At 39.2% G+C, this 16,860-nt stretch overlaps 1 protein-coding gene across 4 annotated transcripts; it reads right to left on the bottom strand.

Annotated features, from left to right (window-relative positions):
* Positions 1-435: 435 nt before the first annotated feature.
* Positions 436-16,495, bottom strand: gne (glucosamine (UDP-N-acetyl)-2-epimerase/N-acetylmannosamine kinase). Of its 4 annotated transcripts, none has more exons than XM_018679683.2 (14): positions 16,332-16,495; positions 9,559-9,612; positions 8,901-9,049; positions 8,481-8,727; positions 5,851-6,058; positions 5,606-5,758; positions 5,263-5,475; positions 4,913-5,000; positions 4,339-4,549; positions 3,964-4,093; positions 3,662-3,883; positions 3,391-3,573; positions 2,761-2,877; positions 436-2,539 (listed from the first exon to the last, which is right to left on the bottom strand). In XM_018679683.2, exons 2-14 carry the CDS (start codon positions 9,589-9,591, stop codon positions 2,304-2,306), a joined length of 2,190 nt encoding a protein of 729 aa, XP_018535199.1. In that variant the 5' UTR covers positions 9,592-9,612; positions 16,332-16,495; the 3' UTR covers positions 436-2,303. The 4 variants fall into 4 exon arrangements, with proteins under 4 accessions (XP_018535199.1, XP_050926684.1, XP_050926686.1 ...); XM_051070727.1 differs by lacking the exon at positions 16,332-16,495 and adding an exon at positions 13,735-13,841; XM_051070729.1 differs by lacking the exon at positions 16,332-16,495 and adding an exon at positions 11,878-11,898.
* Between the last annotated feature and the right edge of the window lie 365 nt (positions 16,496-16,860).

Here is a 16,860-nt window from a genome sequence, read left to right as displayed (position 1 = left end):
ATGTCCGCTACTATCTCACACAAAAGAAAGATGTAGTGTGATCACTTAAAAGCTGAAAAAATTTGGTCCCATCAGCTCATAGAGCCTTAGTCCCCTTTGCTTCAGTCTTCCACATTCCTTCTGCCTCCACCTGGCAACACTTGTTGTGTCCAGCCCTAAGTATAATGTCATGGTGGTTAATTATTAACAACTCTGACAGTCTCAAAGAGCTCAGGTATCAAGAAAGCACTCACCTGACCCAAGGTATGAACCAAGGAGCAGACATACTAGCTTTAAACTATGTCACAACCATATCAGTGTGATTAACACTTGAACTGTTGTAAGGAGTCAGTACAACAGCATTTTAAATTAGAACTCACTACAATTTGAAAACTAGAGAATCTGTTTGCTCTGAGCTGTTGAATATAAAAAAAACACAAGGAGCAAGAACACACATCCAGTTGTTGCAAACTTTACAGAGATCACTTCCGCCACAGTCTAAAGACAATAAAGGCATGGCTCTTTGCTGATACAGGTGCACAGTTTTACAGAGCTGTAACATTTCATATGATTATGGTTTTGAAGTCTTGGGACATAAATGGGGACTGAGTGGCTAAAAAGATTAAAAAGACAAAAAAAGAAGTGATAAAAATACAGTTTACATTATGTCACCTCAACTGCTTATGATGATTGTAATTCAGGCATACAAATTCATATCAAAATACGCAAACAACAGAACTGAAATGACTTCATAATAAGAGGTCACTTGTGGAAAATTCACTAAACCCAGTTCACAGGGTACAATCACTAATCATCCACAAGATGTTTGTGGAAGACTGAGATACTGCAATTCTGTGCTCTGAGCTCCAATAACAGATATGGGAATGCTGAAGCCAACACAGTTACAACCAGTGCCCATGCTTACAAAGCAAAAATCCCATTTACTACTTAACAAAACAACTAAACAATGTTAAGTGACTGAATATTTCGTTCAGTTTAAATATCCAGGAGACTCATGTGATGTGCACACAGAAATGTTGCAGTTACTGTTACAAAGTAAAAGGTGCAACTGGGAAAACTTATGGAATCGTTTAATTGAAAACCAATTAAATTAAATAGAAAGCTTTGTCAACTTCTTTACTCTACTGGACCCCCAGAAACACATCACCCCAGTATCAGATTTTTAAAATCTTCTCACACTCTTTACATCGAACCTTTTTAAAAAATATATAAATCAGACTCTCCTTTATGTACCAGTGAACATACATTTATAAATATTTCAAGGCTGTTAATACTTGGTGACTAGAAAGTTGCAAAAACCCCAAGAGGGCAACAACACTGTGGATTGTAAAGTCAATTTCTTGCGTATATCTTAAGCAAGTATTGGTATTGCCCTCATCATCGTACAGTAGCAGCAATTAGACTAAGACAGTTGCTGCCCATTAATATGAGCAAATATTTATATTGATTTTATGATAATGACTTATTACCCCTAAAACATCCAAAACCATCACCATAGTAACCTTCTTAAAGCTTTTGTTTTTTTTTACCAACACAATAAATTAAGCAATATTAACCGAGAGGGTGTGCTTTAACGTCATTTGAGCATGACAGTGATGCAGTCAGGTCCGCAAGCATCACTGAAGTTATTAAATTAAATTAATAACACAACATGGAAATGTAATACAATAACTGGACAATCACCCTTATCTGGAAAAAAGACACAAATTCATAGCATTCACAGAGAATAGAGAGGAAGCTACAGGAGCATGTTTCAGCAATATTTTTGGTCACATCTGAAACAAGCTATCCATTTCTTAACAGTCTTTTCCATAAAAAAAGCACATCACATCAAAAGTAAAGTGGGTGAGCCTTGTCCTGTATGGGTCATTTTGGCTTGAAGATGGCTTTGTAGCTTACTCAAAAACTGATGCTTTTTTCTAAAAAGAAAAGTCTCTGAGGCTTGATTAAACCTTGCCTATGTAGGTATGAAAGACAGGTGGGATTTCTGGTCCACATAATGAACCCACCTCACACCTGAAGTATCTGGGCTACTATATTGCCAACATCTGACATAGTGAAGGCATGATTCTCACAGGCTTGAGAATTTGTATTTTTGTAGACAACACAAGTAAAACTGTCTTCATCAAGGTTATCAACAAGCAGGGGGAAAAAAAAAAAAAAATCGCTAGCGCTTTCACACTTCAAAATGTATCCCTTAGATATGCTTATGTATCTATCTGGGAAGTTCAGTTAGGTGCTTTTCTTTCAGTTTTGCAGTTGTCTTGTTGGTAGCGGTCCTAAGTGAATAAGGACTATATCCTTCAATATGTCCTTCGGGTTGCATAGTCTAAGACCAGGCTAGCAGCCCCAAGTAATGCAGGTTCCTCCAAGTCTGATGTGAGAACTTTGATGCTCTGGGCAGAGAAGAGGGCTCTCTCGGTGATGACCTGCTGCACTGGGGCTTGGTAGTAAGAGGCCAGGACTCCAGACAGAATCACTAGTGAGGGGTTCACTATGTGCAGGATGTTGATGATCCCCACACCCAGAGCTGTGGAAGCTGGAGAGAGAAAGATGAAAGAAAAGATAAAAATGTGATATTTCTGTTGTTTTATTATGACAGGTGACATATTAATTATGGACTATGCCACATTGCACTGAAGCCCACTAATACAAATGTAGCAACTCATTGTCAAACCTCCCTCCTATACTATGTTGTCAATGTTCCCACACACTGTTTGAACCCACTATTACTCTCGGACACTTAAACAAAACACAAACCCTTGTTCAGAGCAGCCTCAGCTTTGGAGTTCCCCAGTTTGGCTGCGTTGATGAGGTGGGCAGCAGTCACGGGCTCCAAAAGCTTCATATCCCTCCCCTCCACCTTTAGCAGGTCCTCTGAGACACACCAACACACAGGTCAGACATTACAGAGCCTCAACTATGTGAATGATACTGTATTGTCAAGCCCTTTGAGACAAGACACTATATTTAATTCATATGACTTAAGGACTTGACTAGGTTTTCTTCATTCTTCTAGATTTCAAAAAAGTCATAAATCTAAAACACTTCAACAACACAACAATGATAACAATGTAATAAGTTGATGCAAAAATCATTTTGTAATTATCTGCTTTTCTAGTTTTATGTTCAAAAATTGCTTCAAATTCTCATTGTCCTATATTCAGCTTATATGCACAGGCTCTTTCTTTGGAGATGCCCTTGTCACCAGTGTGTGTTATGTGTACATTTTTGGGTGAACTATTCCTTTATGCATATACAACCCTTGAGAGAAAACAAAACTACAAGCTGTTCTCAGGGTGTACATGCACCATGTTTAGACTGACTCTAGAATGACTCTTCCTTGAAGAGAGTCTTCCTTGAAGATTCATATATACAAAAAACACTTACCATCGTGCAGCCTTTTAGCCTCTCTCTGCAAAGCCTGGCCAGATGCATAGGCCTCTATGCACCCACGACTGCCACATGAACACTCTGGGCCATCTAGCGAAACCATGATATGACCCAGCTCTGCAGCACAGAAGGTGCTGCCATGGACCAGCTCGCTGTTATGGATAATCCCTCCTCCAATACCTACAGACGGGGTCATGATATTTACTTACTTACTTTTCCTCAGCTTATCTTCAAAAAATATGATGACTATGAAAATCGACCTCCCCACCTGTTCCTGTGATGACTGTCACAAAGTTCTCCACTCCTCTGCCATGACCAAACTTCCTCTCAGCTAATGCAGCGCAGTTGCCGTCGTTGTCGACCCAGACGGGTAGGTGCAGGGCATCAGAGATGGGCGTTCTCAGGTCCACTGATGACCATTCCTGGATTAACTGTGTTGAGTGTAGGACCACACCTTCTTGTGCATTTACACGCCCACCTGTGGACACTCCTGAGATGTGGATGACAGAGTTATGAGATGACAGTTTTATAACGTGTATGTTGGCATCATAGTGGTTTTTCATTACATACCGACACCAAGTATTCTGCAGTTGAGGCGGACAGCATCCAGCATGGCCTCAGAGCACATCTTTAATATGAGCTGCATCCTGGCCTCAAAGGTCTTTGGATTGGGCTGAGTATACTTCTTTACTATCTTACCCTGGACAGAGAGGGAGGGGGCGAATGTGACATACCAATACGGAAAATAAAAAGACAAAGTAATGTATCACCATAGTTATTTGTAATTGGAAAGCAGTTCTGAACACAGTGAAGATACAATATCTGTACACTGATCAAATGAAAATGACTAATAACAAAGTGAAACTAATAGCTTCACAATAAAAACTCTATACTCTAAACTAATACACTGATGTGTCTGTCCAGGTAAGAGTCTATGTAGCCTACCATCATGCAAACGATAGCCACTCTGAGGTTGGTCCCCCCCAGGTCAACAGACAGAGCACTCTGCGTCTCCAGGATGTGATCTATGTCCTGGGAGATGGAGTCTTTCACCGGGGGGAAACAGAAGGTCTTCTGGAGGGGCTCGTCCAGGTTAATTGTACGCAGAAACTTGAGAATACGAGGCACTGCGTTCCCATCACCATAAATCTTAGAGCTGATGGGAAACAGAAATGAACATTCATCTACGTTTTAAAAAACAAACAAACAAAAAGAACGTAAAAACAAAATCAAGTTTTAGGATCTGTTAATAACGATTTATGTAAGCTAAACCATAACTTCCACAGACTGAGCTGTGAAAACCGTGACCCAGACAGAAATAATAAAGCCTCTTTCTAATCGGTATTGCAAAAAAAATAAAAACCAAAGCAGGGACAACAACTACGTTGTGACAGAACAAAGATGCACACCTGTGCTTCCCCACCTTAATTAACCCACTGAACAACACCAGAAAAAACCTGGAGGACAAAGGACCCAGACAAAGACAAAGTGAGACAGATAAGCAGGACATTGGTCATACCAGGGGTATCTCTTTCCAAACTGCAGCTCCAGAGCGTGGTAGATCTTATTGTATGTATCGGCATCTCTGACATGTAGAACATTTTCACCTGGCAGATACAACAAAGATAAACAATTGTAGATCATCAGACTTAATCTAACAGAATAATGTTTGCTTTGATTTGCTAGCATGAGGAAACTGATCTTGATCCCTGAGGTGCATTTTTGACCTCCAGCTGCCACAGTCTTCTGATATTCAGAATTGTTTTGATCAAAACAACAACTTGGGTGAGATGATGAAATCATGAAACCATGCCAGAGGAAGCAGAATAACAGTAATCTTGTTTATGTAATCTTTTTTGTCATTCTCACCTGTCTCTCTGCCAGTTTGCCTTGTTCCCAGGTTAATGACAGGGGTGCCGAAAGCCCCGGCCTCTCGCACCCCACAGCTGCTGTTTCCGATCATACAGCCGGCGTGGCAGACCAGCTGGATGAACTGCTCAAAGGGAATGTGCTTCACTGCTCGGAAGTTGGGGTGCTGCTCGATGCCCTTCTTCCGCATCGCGCGCACCATCTCCTTGCTACCTGATAACGTGAGAAAACAACCCCAATGATCCTCATTCTAATTTGACAAAGAAAAAAAAAACCCTTACATATAGAAGAAAACAAAATGTGCAAAAACAAGTAGGGGAAGACACCAGAAGGTGAAGCTAACCAGCATCAATGTTAGGGAAGAGAATGAGGGTCTTCTTGTTAAAGCAGATTAAGGCATCCAGCATCAATCCATAGATCTTAATGGAGTGCTGGATGTCTGTGGTGACCGGGTGCTGCAAAGCCACAATGTAGTCATGCTCCTGCACCTTGTCACCTGCAACACAAACAAACACACCACACATCATATACAAACATACACTGAGGTCTCAGGCTACATTTCTGCCCAGTGACTGTGTCCCTGCATACCTAGCCAGCTCTTGATAATATCCATGTAGTCCTCTCTGTGATGAGTTGACAGCAGCTTGTCGTATGAAGGGCAGCCAGCCAGTAAGATGCGAGAGTGGTCCTCACACATGGCAATGAGGTACTTCTCTGCCCTGCGTGTGCAGCAAGCGTGGTAATGGGCCAGTTTACTTATGGCGTGGCGGATTGAGTCATCAATCGTACCACTCACCTGGGAGAAGAAGCAAGGATGAAAAGAGATATTGTAAGTTATTTGTCATGTGGTAACAATTACTACAAAGGTCCTGCAAATCAAAAAGTGTTATGGACAAGTGCACTGGATCAAACACCGTTTGAAAGAAGCAAAAAATCCAGCATATACTGTAAAAAGTATAACAGTATAGATACACTCACACAGGTGTTGTAGTGACATCCGGCATCAGCCTGACCTATTATCAATCTATCACACAATTCATAGAAAAAGACATGAATGTGTTCCTAGAACTGCTCTCAGGTAAAAGTATGGTCACTGAGAATTATGACATGAACCCCCTTCCTCTCTTCAGCCTCCCCAACTCCCCAACCCAAACCTTCCTCCCAAGCCAGGGTCAAAGGTCAAATGGCCAGCTCAGAAGAGATTATTCTAGTGTACCACAGTTCATATGGAACTTATGAATAAACACTTTCCAAATTTTCATTCTGTGCAACAAACTTTGTCTCTGCATTAAAGATTCAACTGTTTCTTTATCAAGAAAGTAACCTGAAAAAGAACTATGCAGATTGGACTCTCTCTGATCCATAGACCTAACCACAGTCTTTGTTTTTCTTTCCCTACACCAAGTAATGATTATTCTTCTTCACTCATTTATTACTAATGCTAAAAACTATTTATTCTTTTGCAGTTTTATCAGTTAATCACCTTAATTGTGTTGGATTGGCAGATGAAGAGCTTTGCTGCAGACAGTGTTGACAGGCTTATCTACTTACAGAAAAATCTCATAATAGCAGAGGAATAAATAGCTCATGCCCATATTGGCTAATTGATATTGCATTTTACATCCGGAATGTAGCCTATACTGAAGTATTCTTATGTTCGTTTAAAATAGGCAAAGCACTAGCTATTTCTGAATTTATGTTTCCCCCAGACTGTATATGGCAACAATTTGTCAAGGATAAAGTGCACTTTTTCTTTTGAAATTATTTACCCCTGTTTTTATATTATTGTATAGTGTATACCAGTAGTCAAGGCTAAGAGGCACTTTAACATTTGAAAGTGTTTTTGGTTTACATTTTTGTATGTTTTAAATTTTCATACATATTTTATACTACTGTATAGTGTATACAAGTAGTCAAGGAATAAGAGGCAGTTTACCATATGAAAGTGTTGTGTTTAGCAGTTAACTTGAAAGGAAAGTGTTCTATTATTCAGTACACGAGTGATACTGGAATTTGTTTACTGTGAGATTTGCTGACAAGCAAAATAAAGATATAATTTTGGGAGAAAAAAAAACAGTTCTCTTTACACACAAAGCATGTACCGAAACTGAACCGAACCCGTGGCCCAAAAACCGAGGTACGGACCGTACCGTGGGCTACCTGTACCGTTGCACCCCTATTGTCTATAAGCGCAAGTGAGTTTCTCTATTTCTTAAGCCAACCAACGTCAAGTTAAGCCAAAGGAACAAAAGTATCTGAATACTAATCCTGTGTTTTTATTCTGAAGATTTTTGACACTTTTAGAGTCGTCTGGCTGACACCAGCCTCCTCTAAAGTTATCCAGAAAACGTTAAGTAGGCTACGTGAGAGCTTATTTTTCCTCAACCTGCAAGAAAGGCCTGCAGATTACACAACTGCCTGCAGAGAAACCTGCAAGAAACTAAGTTTGCTGAGACAGAAAGTCTGTGAGTAAACTCAACTAAAGGTGAACCATTGAGACACCGGCAGAATCCATCACCATGTTAACCAGAGACACGGCCTCTAGGGAGAATCCACCTGGATCCTGCATTTCCATGGTTACCACCTGCAACCTCAGCTGCCTGGATTCCAGCCAAGTCTGCAGCTGCCACAACTCACAGTAGGCCGGTCTTAACATTCTGCTAAACACGTGCTGATGATAAAATTAGTAAACTTTAATTTCACCATCGATAGACATCTCAAAATTCAGTACAAATAGATTATAGTTATAGACTAGAACTATTTTTCTGCCATTAGATCACTCTGCTCATTTTACTTGCTGTTAGTTCACCATGCTAGTTTGATCATCCTTACATTTCTGTTTTAATTTTATTTCACATGTTTTCACTCTATATCTATATTCACTTTAGTAATCAATAAATTGTAAATAGAGTGGTGGACCCAGCAGTTTTGTGTTTCTTTGCAATGGTGAGCTGGATCTCTCTATCAAGAAATCAGATATCAGACTGATGAAAATTTATGGTGTGGATATTAATGCAGAATATTGATATCAAAATTAATATCCCCGATTTCAGTTCCAAAATTGGATGGTGGTGCCACAGAATGAGTGTAAATGGATCTTCAATGATATTTTGTGCATTTATGCAACAGTGTATTGTGTGATATAAATAAAGTAAAATGATAGCAACAGACCTTTTCTGTTATAAAGCAGATGGTGATCAATAGATAAGCCTCCTCACCTCGCCCCCCTCCAAGTGAAGTATTCTAATGTTCATCAGCGCTGCAGCGGTTGCCAGAGCGAGAGCATCAAACCGGTCACCGTGGACGATCAGGAGGTCAGGGCACAGCCTCTGTAGGACGTCAGGGAGTTTCACCAGCGCCAGCCCAACACTCTCCACCATGGCTGCCTCATCCTCCCCTCTCACAATGGTGTGGAGCTTGGAGCCGATGTCAAAGTCATCCTGCTCAATCATACGGAAAGTGTTCCTGCAGAGTGAGTAGTAGGAAAAAAAAACACGACAAGTTAAAGGAAAAACAATAATAAATCCAGATGTAAAAACAAGTGGACAACTAACTGTTGGACTTATGTACAACTGTACTGTTTTAGGATGTCTACCGTAAGTGTTTTCAAAGGATCCTGTTGTGTAAGTGGTTCTTACCCATAGTCATCAATGAGATGTGAACCAAGCACCACGACTTCCAGTTCAAACTCATCTGGGTGCGATTTGATCCCAAACATGATGGGGGCCAGCTTGGAGTAGTCCGCTCTGTTGCATGTTGCCACACACACTCTCAACTTCCTCTTACACTAAAAGGATAAACACTGGAGGTAGGCATGTATAAATGCAATCTCGGTCATTTATCGATGTCATGTTAGAACAATTCTGTCATGGACACTGCTGGAGCTTCTTCTATTCAGCAGCAGACAGAATAACCCGTGAGAGTAGTGTACCTAATGAGTTAGGACAAAAGCAAGAACAAGACTAATGATTTTTTATTCAGTGCACTCATACATTAGTTAAACAGCATTCATTTTTGTTGATTTGATGTGTCTATTAGCCACTATTTCTTCATGTATCTGGAGTCTAAAAACATATTTAAAAAATTGTGAGAGGAATCATGATCTCAATTCTAGGCAAGAAAATCATGATTCTTATTTTTTCCAGAGTCGTGCAGCCCTTTCTGAGGTTTACAGGAATATAAACATCTTCACACATCCCTGTACTTTAACTACAGAACAAGGCTTCAGAAATATATTGATGCTTCTTAACAACTAAAAATTGGAAAAATTGTGGAGACAAAGACACAAAAACATACCTGATTCTGCTCTGTGACCTTTTCTCTCTCCATCCTTTCTCTGAGCCTTTCTTCCTAGAAAACAAAGACAGTAGAGAAACTGAGATCCAGTAAAGAGACTGTAAATCGTAATATTATCTATTATTTTTTACGAAAACCCAACCACAGGTCATACTCACTTGGGCTCTCCACATATTCAGATACTGAAGCATGAAAACACACAAAACTACGCAAAAAATTTGTTGTTTTTCAGATGAAGAACACATGCCATCACATTTTTCCAGAGGTTAGAAACATGCTGTGGGACAGTGCTTTGCCTGACATGACAAAACCTGCACTTGGCATGCTCGGGTCACGATAGAAGAAAACTGGTTGGGCAGGGAAAACTGGGTTTTGTACACTATGCAAAAAGCATACAAAAGCCTTTCTTTATGCTTATGACAGAGCACGTCACTCGTAGGTGAATTTCCTCCTTAGCCTGAATATCTTTACAACCTGTTTGTGTTGGTCTTTTTAATTTTAACTGATGTCTCTGTCCCTTCATTATCCTTCCCATGATACACAAGTGCTATGATACTAGAGTTTCCTGAGGGTTTAAATAGTATGATTACTATTTTAGCTGATAACACGCGACACAAAACTACATCTTCATTATTTTAACTTTATTCATTATGGCTTGACATACTAGGAAAAGCACTAGTACCTTTGACGATGACTACGCTCTATTCAGGAGTCCCACTAAACAACGATTTAGCTTTAACAGCTGAACGCCAAATATTAACATATGTCACTTATATATCGTCAATAGGTGTGTTGGTGATGCTGAATTTTTCAGTAACCGCTCCCTTCATTCAAGAGAATCCTCAACTGAGAAATACCTGCTGCCATTTGCTGCTGTGAATGCATTATGACAACTGCACTCACCTGATGAAACATTCATAGTCTGCTTCTAATGTAGCGTAAAAAGATCACACGCAGTTATTTTGGTTCTGATGCAGCGGTGCCTCTCTGTCTGCAGTCACTACACTGTCTCCAGCATTGACCTCCTTGACTACTAATATAATAATCGGTATCAGTATCGGCCCTGAAAAAACCATATCGGTCTATCACAATAAAAAAAAAAAAAAAAAAAAAAAAAGTTTGCTGGGTGGAGAAGCTCCGGAGAGCAGATATATGTTTCTTTATTTACTGTAGAAAACTTTAGGGAGCTATTTATTTGTTTAAGTTTTCATCAAACTTTATAAGACATGCTGCTGAGCCTGGGAGCTCCCTGCACTTTTTGTTAGAATTTTAAAACAAAGATGTCTATTGTCTAAGATAATAAAAAACCTTTAACATGTTGCAAATCTGAAAAGCTGTTTAATAAACATATGCTTAAAGGCATTTAAATGAAGTTAAGTGTTAGAGTTTGTATTATTCAAAATTTTACTACTGCTAATAATAATAATAATAATCGCTATCAGTATCGGCCCTGAAAAATCCATACCAGTCTATCTCTAATTACAATGCCACCTCTTCATGCCACAATTGCATGTCAAGTCGCTAACCTTGGCCTACCTTTTGATTCTCATGAACAGGTTTAACCAGATCACCCAGATGCCATTTAGGTAACACGAAGAGACTACTGAAAGGGAAATGATCGTATGCAATTTTTTTTTCCATTCTCAGTTGTAATTTTTTGCTTGTTTTAGTCACTGTAGGCAGGGGAAATCTAGTCTCAAGTGGCTCGAATTGGGGTTTGGTCAGTGTTCATACACCCAGCTCGCGTGCCAAAGTTAAAGATGACATCAAGTCAGCATTTAAATACATTTTACATAATCCCCTTTCAGACATGCACCTTGTTACATAAATGAGATGGCAACTTAACATGTAGGTCTCCTGTCACAGTAAAATTTCTAGTTGCACACCGCAGGTTTATTATCATCACACCACTGAGATTTCATGTAAATAAAATAAAGCAAAACTAATTACATGAAGTAAAAGCTTGTGGGTTCAGCTTTTTTTTTTCTTTTTTGTTACCAAAGCTGAAGTTTATATCTACAATATAATCTATCTCCAAAGACTTTTTTGTCTTCTGTAGAAACATTTTGAATATAATAATATATCTTGTTGAATAATTTAAAATCTCTGATCCTGTTTCTGACTGTAAACAGATGTCAATGTGATTTCAGTTGGACTTTAACTTCTTCCCTCTGCTTCTACATCATCTTAATACCCAGAGGAAGTGCTGCTGTTTAGTTTTAGTTCTGTTAGATCATTACATTTGTTAATAGTTTTTGTTGAATGTTAATGCTGTTAATCATCCTCCTTAGTGTCCCCTTAGTAATCAGTCATACTCACTCACAAATGAGATACAGGGAGGTCAGGACAGTATGTGGACAGCCTCTTTTTAAGCATGAAAAAGAAAAGCATATGTTCAAATGCTGTTCATCATGAGCATAGGCTACCAGCCTTTAAAGATGTAGCATCACCACATGACATAATCAAAGCAACATTAAGACTCATTGTTTGCTGTTGAGCCTCTCTATTATGTTCATGTGACACACACACACACACGCCCCCACCTTCTGGACTAAAGCCTGTGATTTACTCTGAATTTCACTCAGCACACCGTGACTTCCACTCAAGCATCACAAGACAGCTTTAGCAGACCGTGTTATGGTATGGGGGGAGATTCGCAAAATGCAAAGGCAGGGATGACACGGCAATAGAGGAAGATACCGAACATACAGAATGAAAGAGAGCTAATGACAGAAAGTGACAAGAAAAGAAAATGAAAAAAGAGATAAAAATATGACAGAGGAAGAAGAGAAAAAAAGGCATCTGACTACATGGGTTGTACACAAAGAATCAGTGGTAATACAGACATATAATGAGGGAGGAGCCGTGAGAGATTGGGTTGGGCCATTCTGGTTTAAAGCCTGTGGTTGGCTGAATGGGTGAAAGAAAGATGATGTGGCATCCTGCTGGCCATGCAGCAAGGGAGAGTCTCAGCAGTACCAAGACACTATCCAGCCTCCATATATCACATATGACTACTTCTAAATCTGAAATGATTAATGTCAGAAATAGCATGCTTCAGATGAAATCTGCTGAGATTCAGAAAATAATTAGGATAATTCTCAGTTGTGATCCTCAGCTTGAAAGGTTTTGCCTCTGTCTCTACCCCATCAAAATTCAATTTTAGAAGAGATGGGAACCTCAAAGTTACAGGAGATTGTTTCACATCTATGTGAGGGAAGCATTTTAAGTTACAGGATCATAAAATAACTGGACATCGGCAAGGTTAGAATTAAATAATATGAAAAGGACTGTGATAAATAATATGCAATATTTTAGGTTTCTATGGCAACTAGGGATAGGACGATATACAATTTTATTGCCCATTACAATTAAAAAAACACTCAAAATAAGTTGATTGTACTGAATTTCCACAGTATGTAACGTAGTGTTAGTGTAGTTATACTAACGTTGACGTTTATCTAAATGTTGTTACGTTATGATGCTGTTGTGTGTTGTGAACATTATATAACATTTCAGTCACCAGTGAATTAAGCTAATATTAGCCAGGTAATGTTAGCTACATGGCTAAACAACAAATATCTCTGTTTGACTGTTTGGTTGGTTTTCACTAAACAGAATGTTCACTAAAAAACAATTCAGGTTTTTTTTTTTTTAAACAGAAATCCCTTTGCTTTGTTCTTGTTTTTTTGTTTATTTGTTTGTTTTTTGCCAGTATCCTCTGCGTTGGCACCCTGACTGTGTAGGCAGGATGGCCACATTCAAATGAGTGAGAGGGCTGCATTTTTTCATGCAGGGCTAAAGTCAGTCTGAACACAGCTTAAACACAGTTAGCTCATCATATAAGTTAGCTCAGCAGATGTGGCAGACTGCACCAATTGTTCCAACAACACACATTATGAAAGATCATTTCACTATCCACAAATTGGGTCTGAATACAATTTTTTGTTTTACAGACAAGCACCATTGTTCAGAGTGACACGTCGATCATGCTATGCCAATATTAAAAGTAATTAACAATCTGTCTCTGTCCATACTGGGACACTCCCACCAGACTCCCACAAAGATAAGAGTCACAGCTGAACTCCGGTCTTCTACTAACAGACCATACTGTCTACATACTTTCATTTCATTTGTCAGAACACCCTTGATCCCCAGCAACCCTAAATTTCCTACCTTGATCAGATAAAGTTGGGCCCAGTAGTCAAATGAAAACAAGTCATAAAAAACAACACAGCCTACTGCATCTTCTGAATCTGAATCCACAGCAGTGTTCATTAACTGACTTTAACTAGGCTTCTCTGTTGATTTAGGAGGTTCAAGGACCTGCAGGCTTCTGCTTGTCTCAATTTACCTAAAGAGTTCAAGGTAACTTTGCCTCAGTTCCTCACCAAATTATTTCATTTCAGAGAAATTAAATAAAAGAACAAGTCAAAAAACTGACATTGATAGTAATGCAGGTCACAAAAATCCCGCCTAGAAGGCCTTAATAGAATGAAGACTCTGTCCATGTCTGAAGGGAAATTCTTCTTGCTTTGTGAGGCAGTCAGAAGAGAAGCCCTAAGAGCAAAATGTTTACAGTCACTCTGAGGAAAAGCTGGAGGCACCTGGACTATTCTTGTTACTATGCAGCTTTCTCAAGGGTGCCTTTTTTTGTTACTGTTGTAAATGCATTCACTCTCTGCATTTGAACTGCCATTGCAATTTATTTAAATCATGGGATTGGAAATACAGTTGCAATTAATTGCAATTACAGACTCAGTTTATTGATTCACTTGGGAAAAAACATGGCAGATTAATCAAAAATAAAAATAATAATTAGTTGCAGCCTTTATCCTAACAATGAGGCACAGAGGAGAGGCCTCACTCAAGAGGATATTCTTGCCACACACACTCTGCCATAGCACAGACGTAATAACAGACACATAACATCAAGTGAATATAAGCACCCATTCAGGAAGCCTGTATTTGACATGAGGGAATGACTGACTGGGTAAACTATCCCCAGTGTTGACATAGTTGTGACATCCTGGTTCACAATGGACAAAGGATAGTACCACGTCAGACTAGACCAAATGATGATCTTCTGGTGCTGCACCAATGTAGATTCATTCTGATGAAGCAAAAGAGCAAACAAAGCAATGGGCCATGAACTGTGCACTCAACCTGCTTCTGCGCAGAAGATATCAAAAAATTTAAACTAACTATAATAAATACAGGATTGACTTACTTGTTTAACAACATGTAAGGTTAAAGTACAAAGCTCTACAAACAGCCTTAAAAGACCATAAGAAGAACCCACTCAACATATAACTAGTCTTTGAGTTTATCTTGAGTAGACTCAACTACTCTAAAGCTGTCCATGCAGGTCAAGGTTTCTCTCAGAGTTCTCACCAAGACCAGGAAAGTGGATCACATCAGTTCAGTTCTCAGATCATTACACTGGGTTTCTGGTCTGCTGCTCTGTTATGAACAGTCTCAGACAGTCTGGGTCAGGTCTCCTTACTGTCCCCAGAATCAAAACTTTATGCACCACATATGTTCTTTAACTTTTAGTACTTTTCAAAGAGGGCTTAAAACTTTTCTGTTTGAGACAGAATTTTATCAACTTAAACTTGTGTTTATGTATTAATAACTTGCACTGCACTATAAATGAAATGTCACGGCTTATTTTCATCTTTTATGCTATATTACTAATTTTAAAATTCTATCTATGCGTCTTTTTATGTTGTGTGTCTTTTATATATTTTCTCAATGCCCTTTTGTCTTATGTAAAGCCCTTTGTTTGGAGTAGTTATAGTTACTTCTTCTCTTCCTAGCACAACATATTGTTTCTGACCTGTACAATTAATATCTGTTTTTATTATCTTATGAGGGCATGGGTTGAAATAGTGGCCTACAGTGTTAGAGACAAATGAAGGTGTGCCAGATGACATGCTGCCATCTAACGTTCTTCATAAGGAACAAAACATTGTAACTGTCTGATTAGCAAAACACATCCTTACGATCCTTACGTGCTGTGGATACAGTAATACGGAGTACTAGTAATTAGGGGCACAAACGAAGCGGTTAAAGACGCACCAATTAAATGTTTTAATAAAACTGAATCAAACGATGACAACCTAACGTCGTAACATAAATCGTAAATCAAAGACGTTATGTATTATTTAGCATCTGGGTAGTTAGCTAGCTATGACAAAAAGCAATTTAGTGTATTTTTGATGTGACTGTACCCATGTCCCCATGTCATTCAGTGGCTGCAACACAAAGACATCCTTCTGTGCAGCAAAAAAGGTTTGTGGGTGTAAGGTTCCATTTACCACCAGTCAGACACAAATCACGTCTTTGACATTCAAGTTTCAAGTACGAGCACGTTATGAGTTCAGCAGACAAAATCAGGCCGATTTACCTTTATTCTTTGGTATTGGTTCGTTACGAATAGCTCTTGGGGCTAACATAACCGTTAACTCGGAGTTGAACAAAGATCTGACTTTAGCTAAGGTTACGGTATTATGCGAGGATCCGTTATACCACTGGCAAGCGGACAATGAATAATACCACTGCTAACACCGTCATATCAACATCCACGCAGTGTTTTATTGGCAGAGCTTGGGACACGTTGCCCTGCTCACCGCCACACACTACCTGAACCTCTCGCAGCAAAGTAAAGTTAGCTAACGTTAGCCCGTGAATGCCACCTAACAGTCAGGTTAGCTCAAGTTCTCAGTCCATACTCTAAACACAACTGCGGATTTTCATGTTATATCAGTTACCTTAAATTATTCAGAGACGTTGTGTTCTATGCTGAAACAGTCGATGGTTACTTTCACGTCTTTCTCTTCTGCTTTGGGTGCTCAGCGGTTACCAGTCAATGGTATGGGACATCTGGGTGTTCACAGGATGGGGCTGAGCACCGTCCACATACAGACGAACGGCGATAACAACACCGGATGTGAGTGCTTTGATCCTTCAGAATAAATATATATAATATAATATATATATATATATATATATATATATATATATATATGTGTGTGTGTGTGTGTGTGTGTGTGTGTGTGTGTGTGTGTGTTTTGTATTTTTTAAGTCAGCACACACAGTAGCCTATGTGACTTATTATTATATTTCAGGCTAAATAGGCTATGAAATGACAGAGGGACAAAATAAACTTCCCAGGGACATGTGTTTGTTGCAACAGCAGACGTACGAATAGCAGAAGTAACGATTGCATGCAATGCTCTCTTCTGAGATAATTACGCGCTGACAGTTGTTGCTGTAGGGTTAATCAATCATGCTCATATT

The sequence above is a fragment of the Lates calcarifer genome, linkage group LG5 (assembly GCF_001640805.2).
Source record: "Lates calcarifer isolate ASB-BC8 linkage group LG5, TLL_Latcal_v3, whole genome shotgun sequence".
NCBI lineage: Eukaryota > Metazoa > Chordata > Actinopteri > Centropomidae > Lates > Lates calcarifer.
Note: the sequence above shows the minus strand (reverse complement) of the source record. Positions and strands in the feature narration are given on the sequence as shown.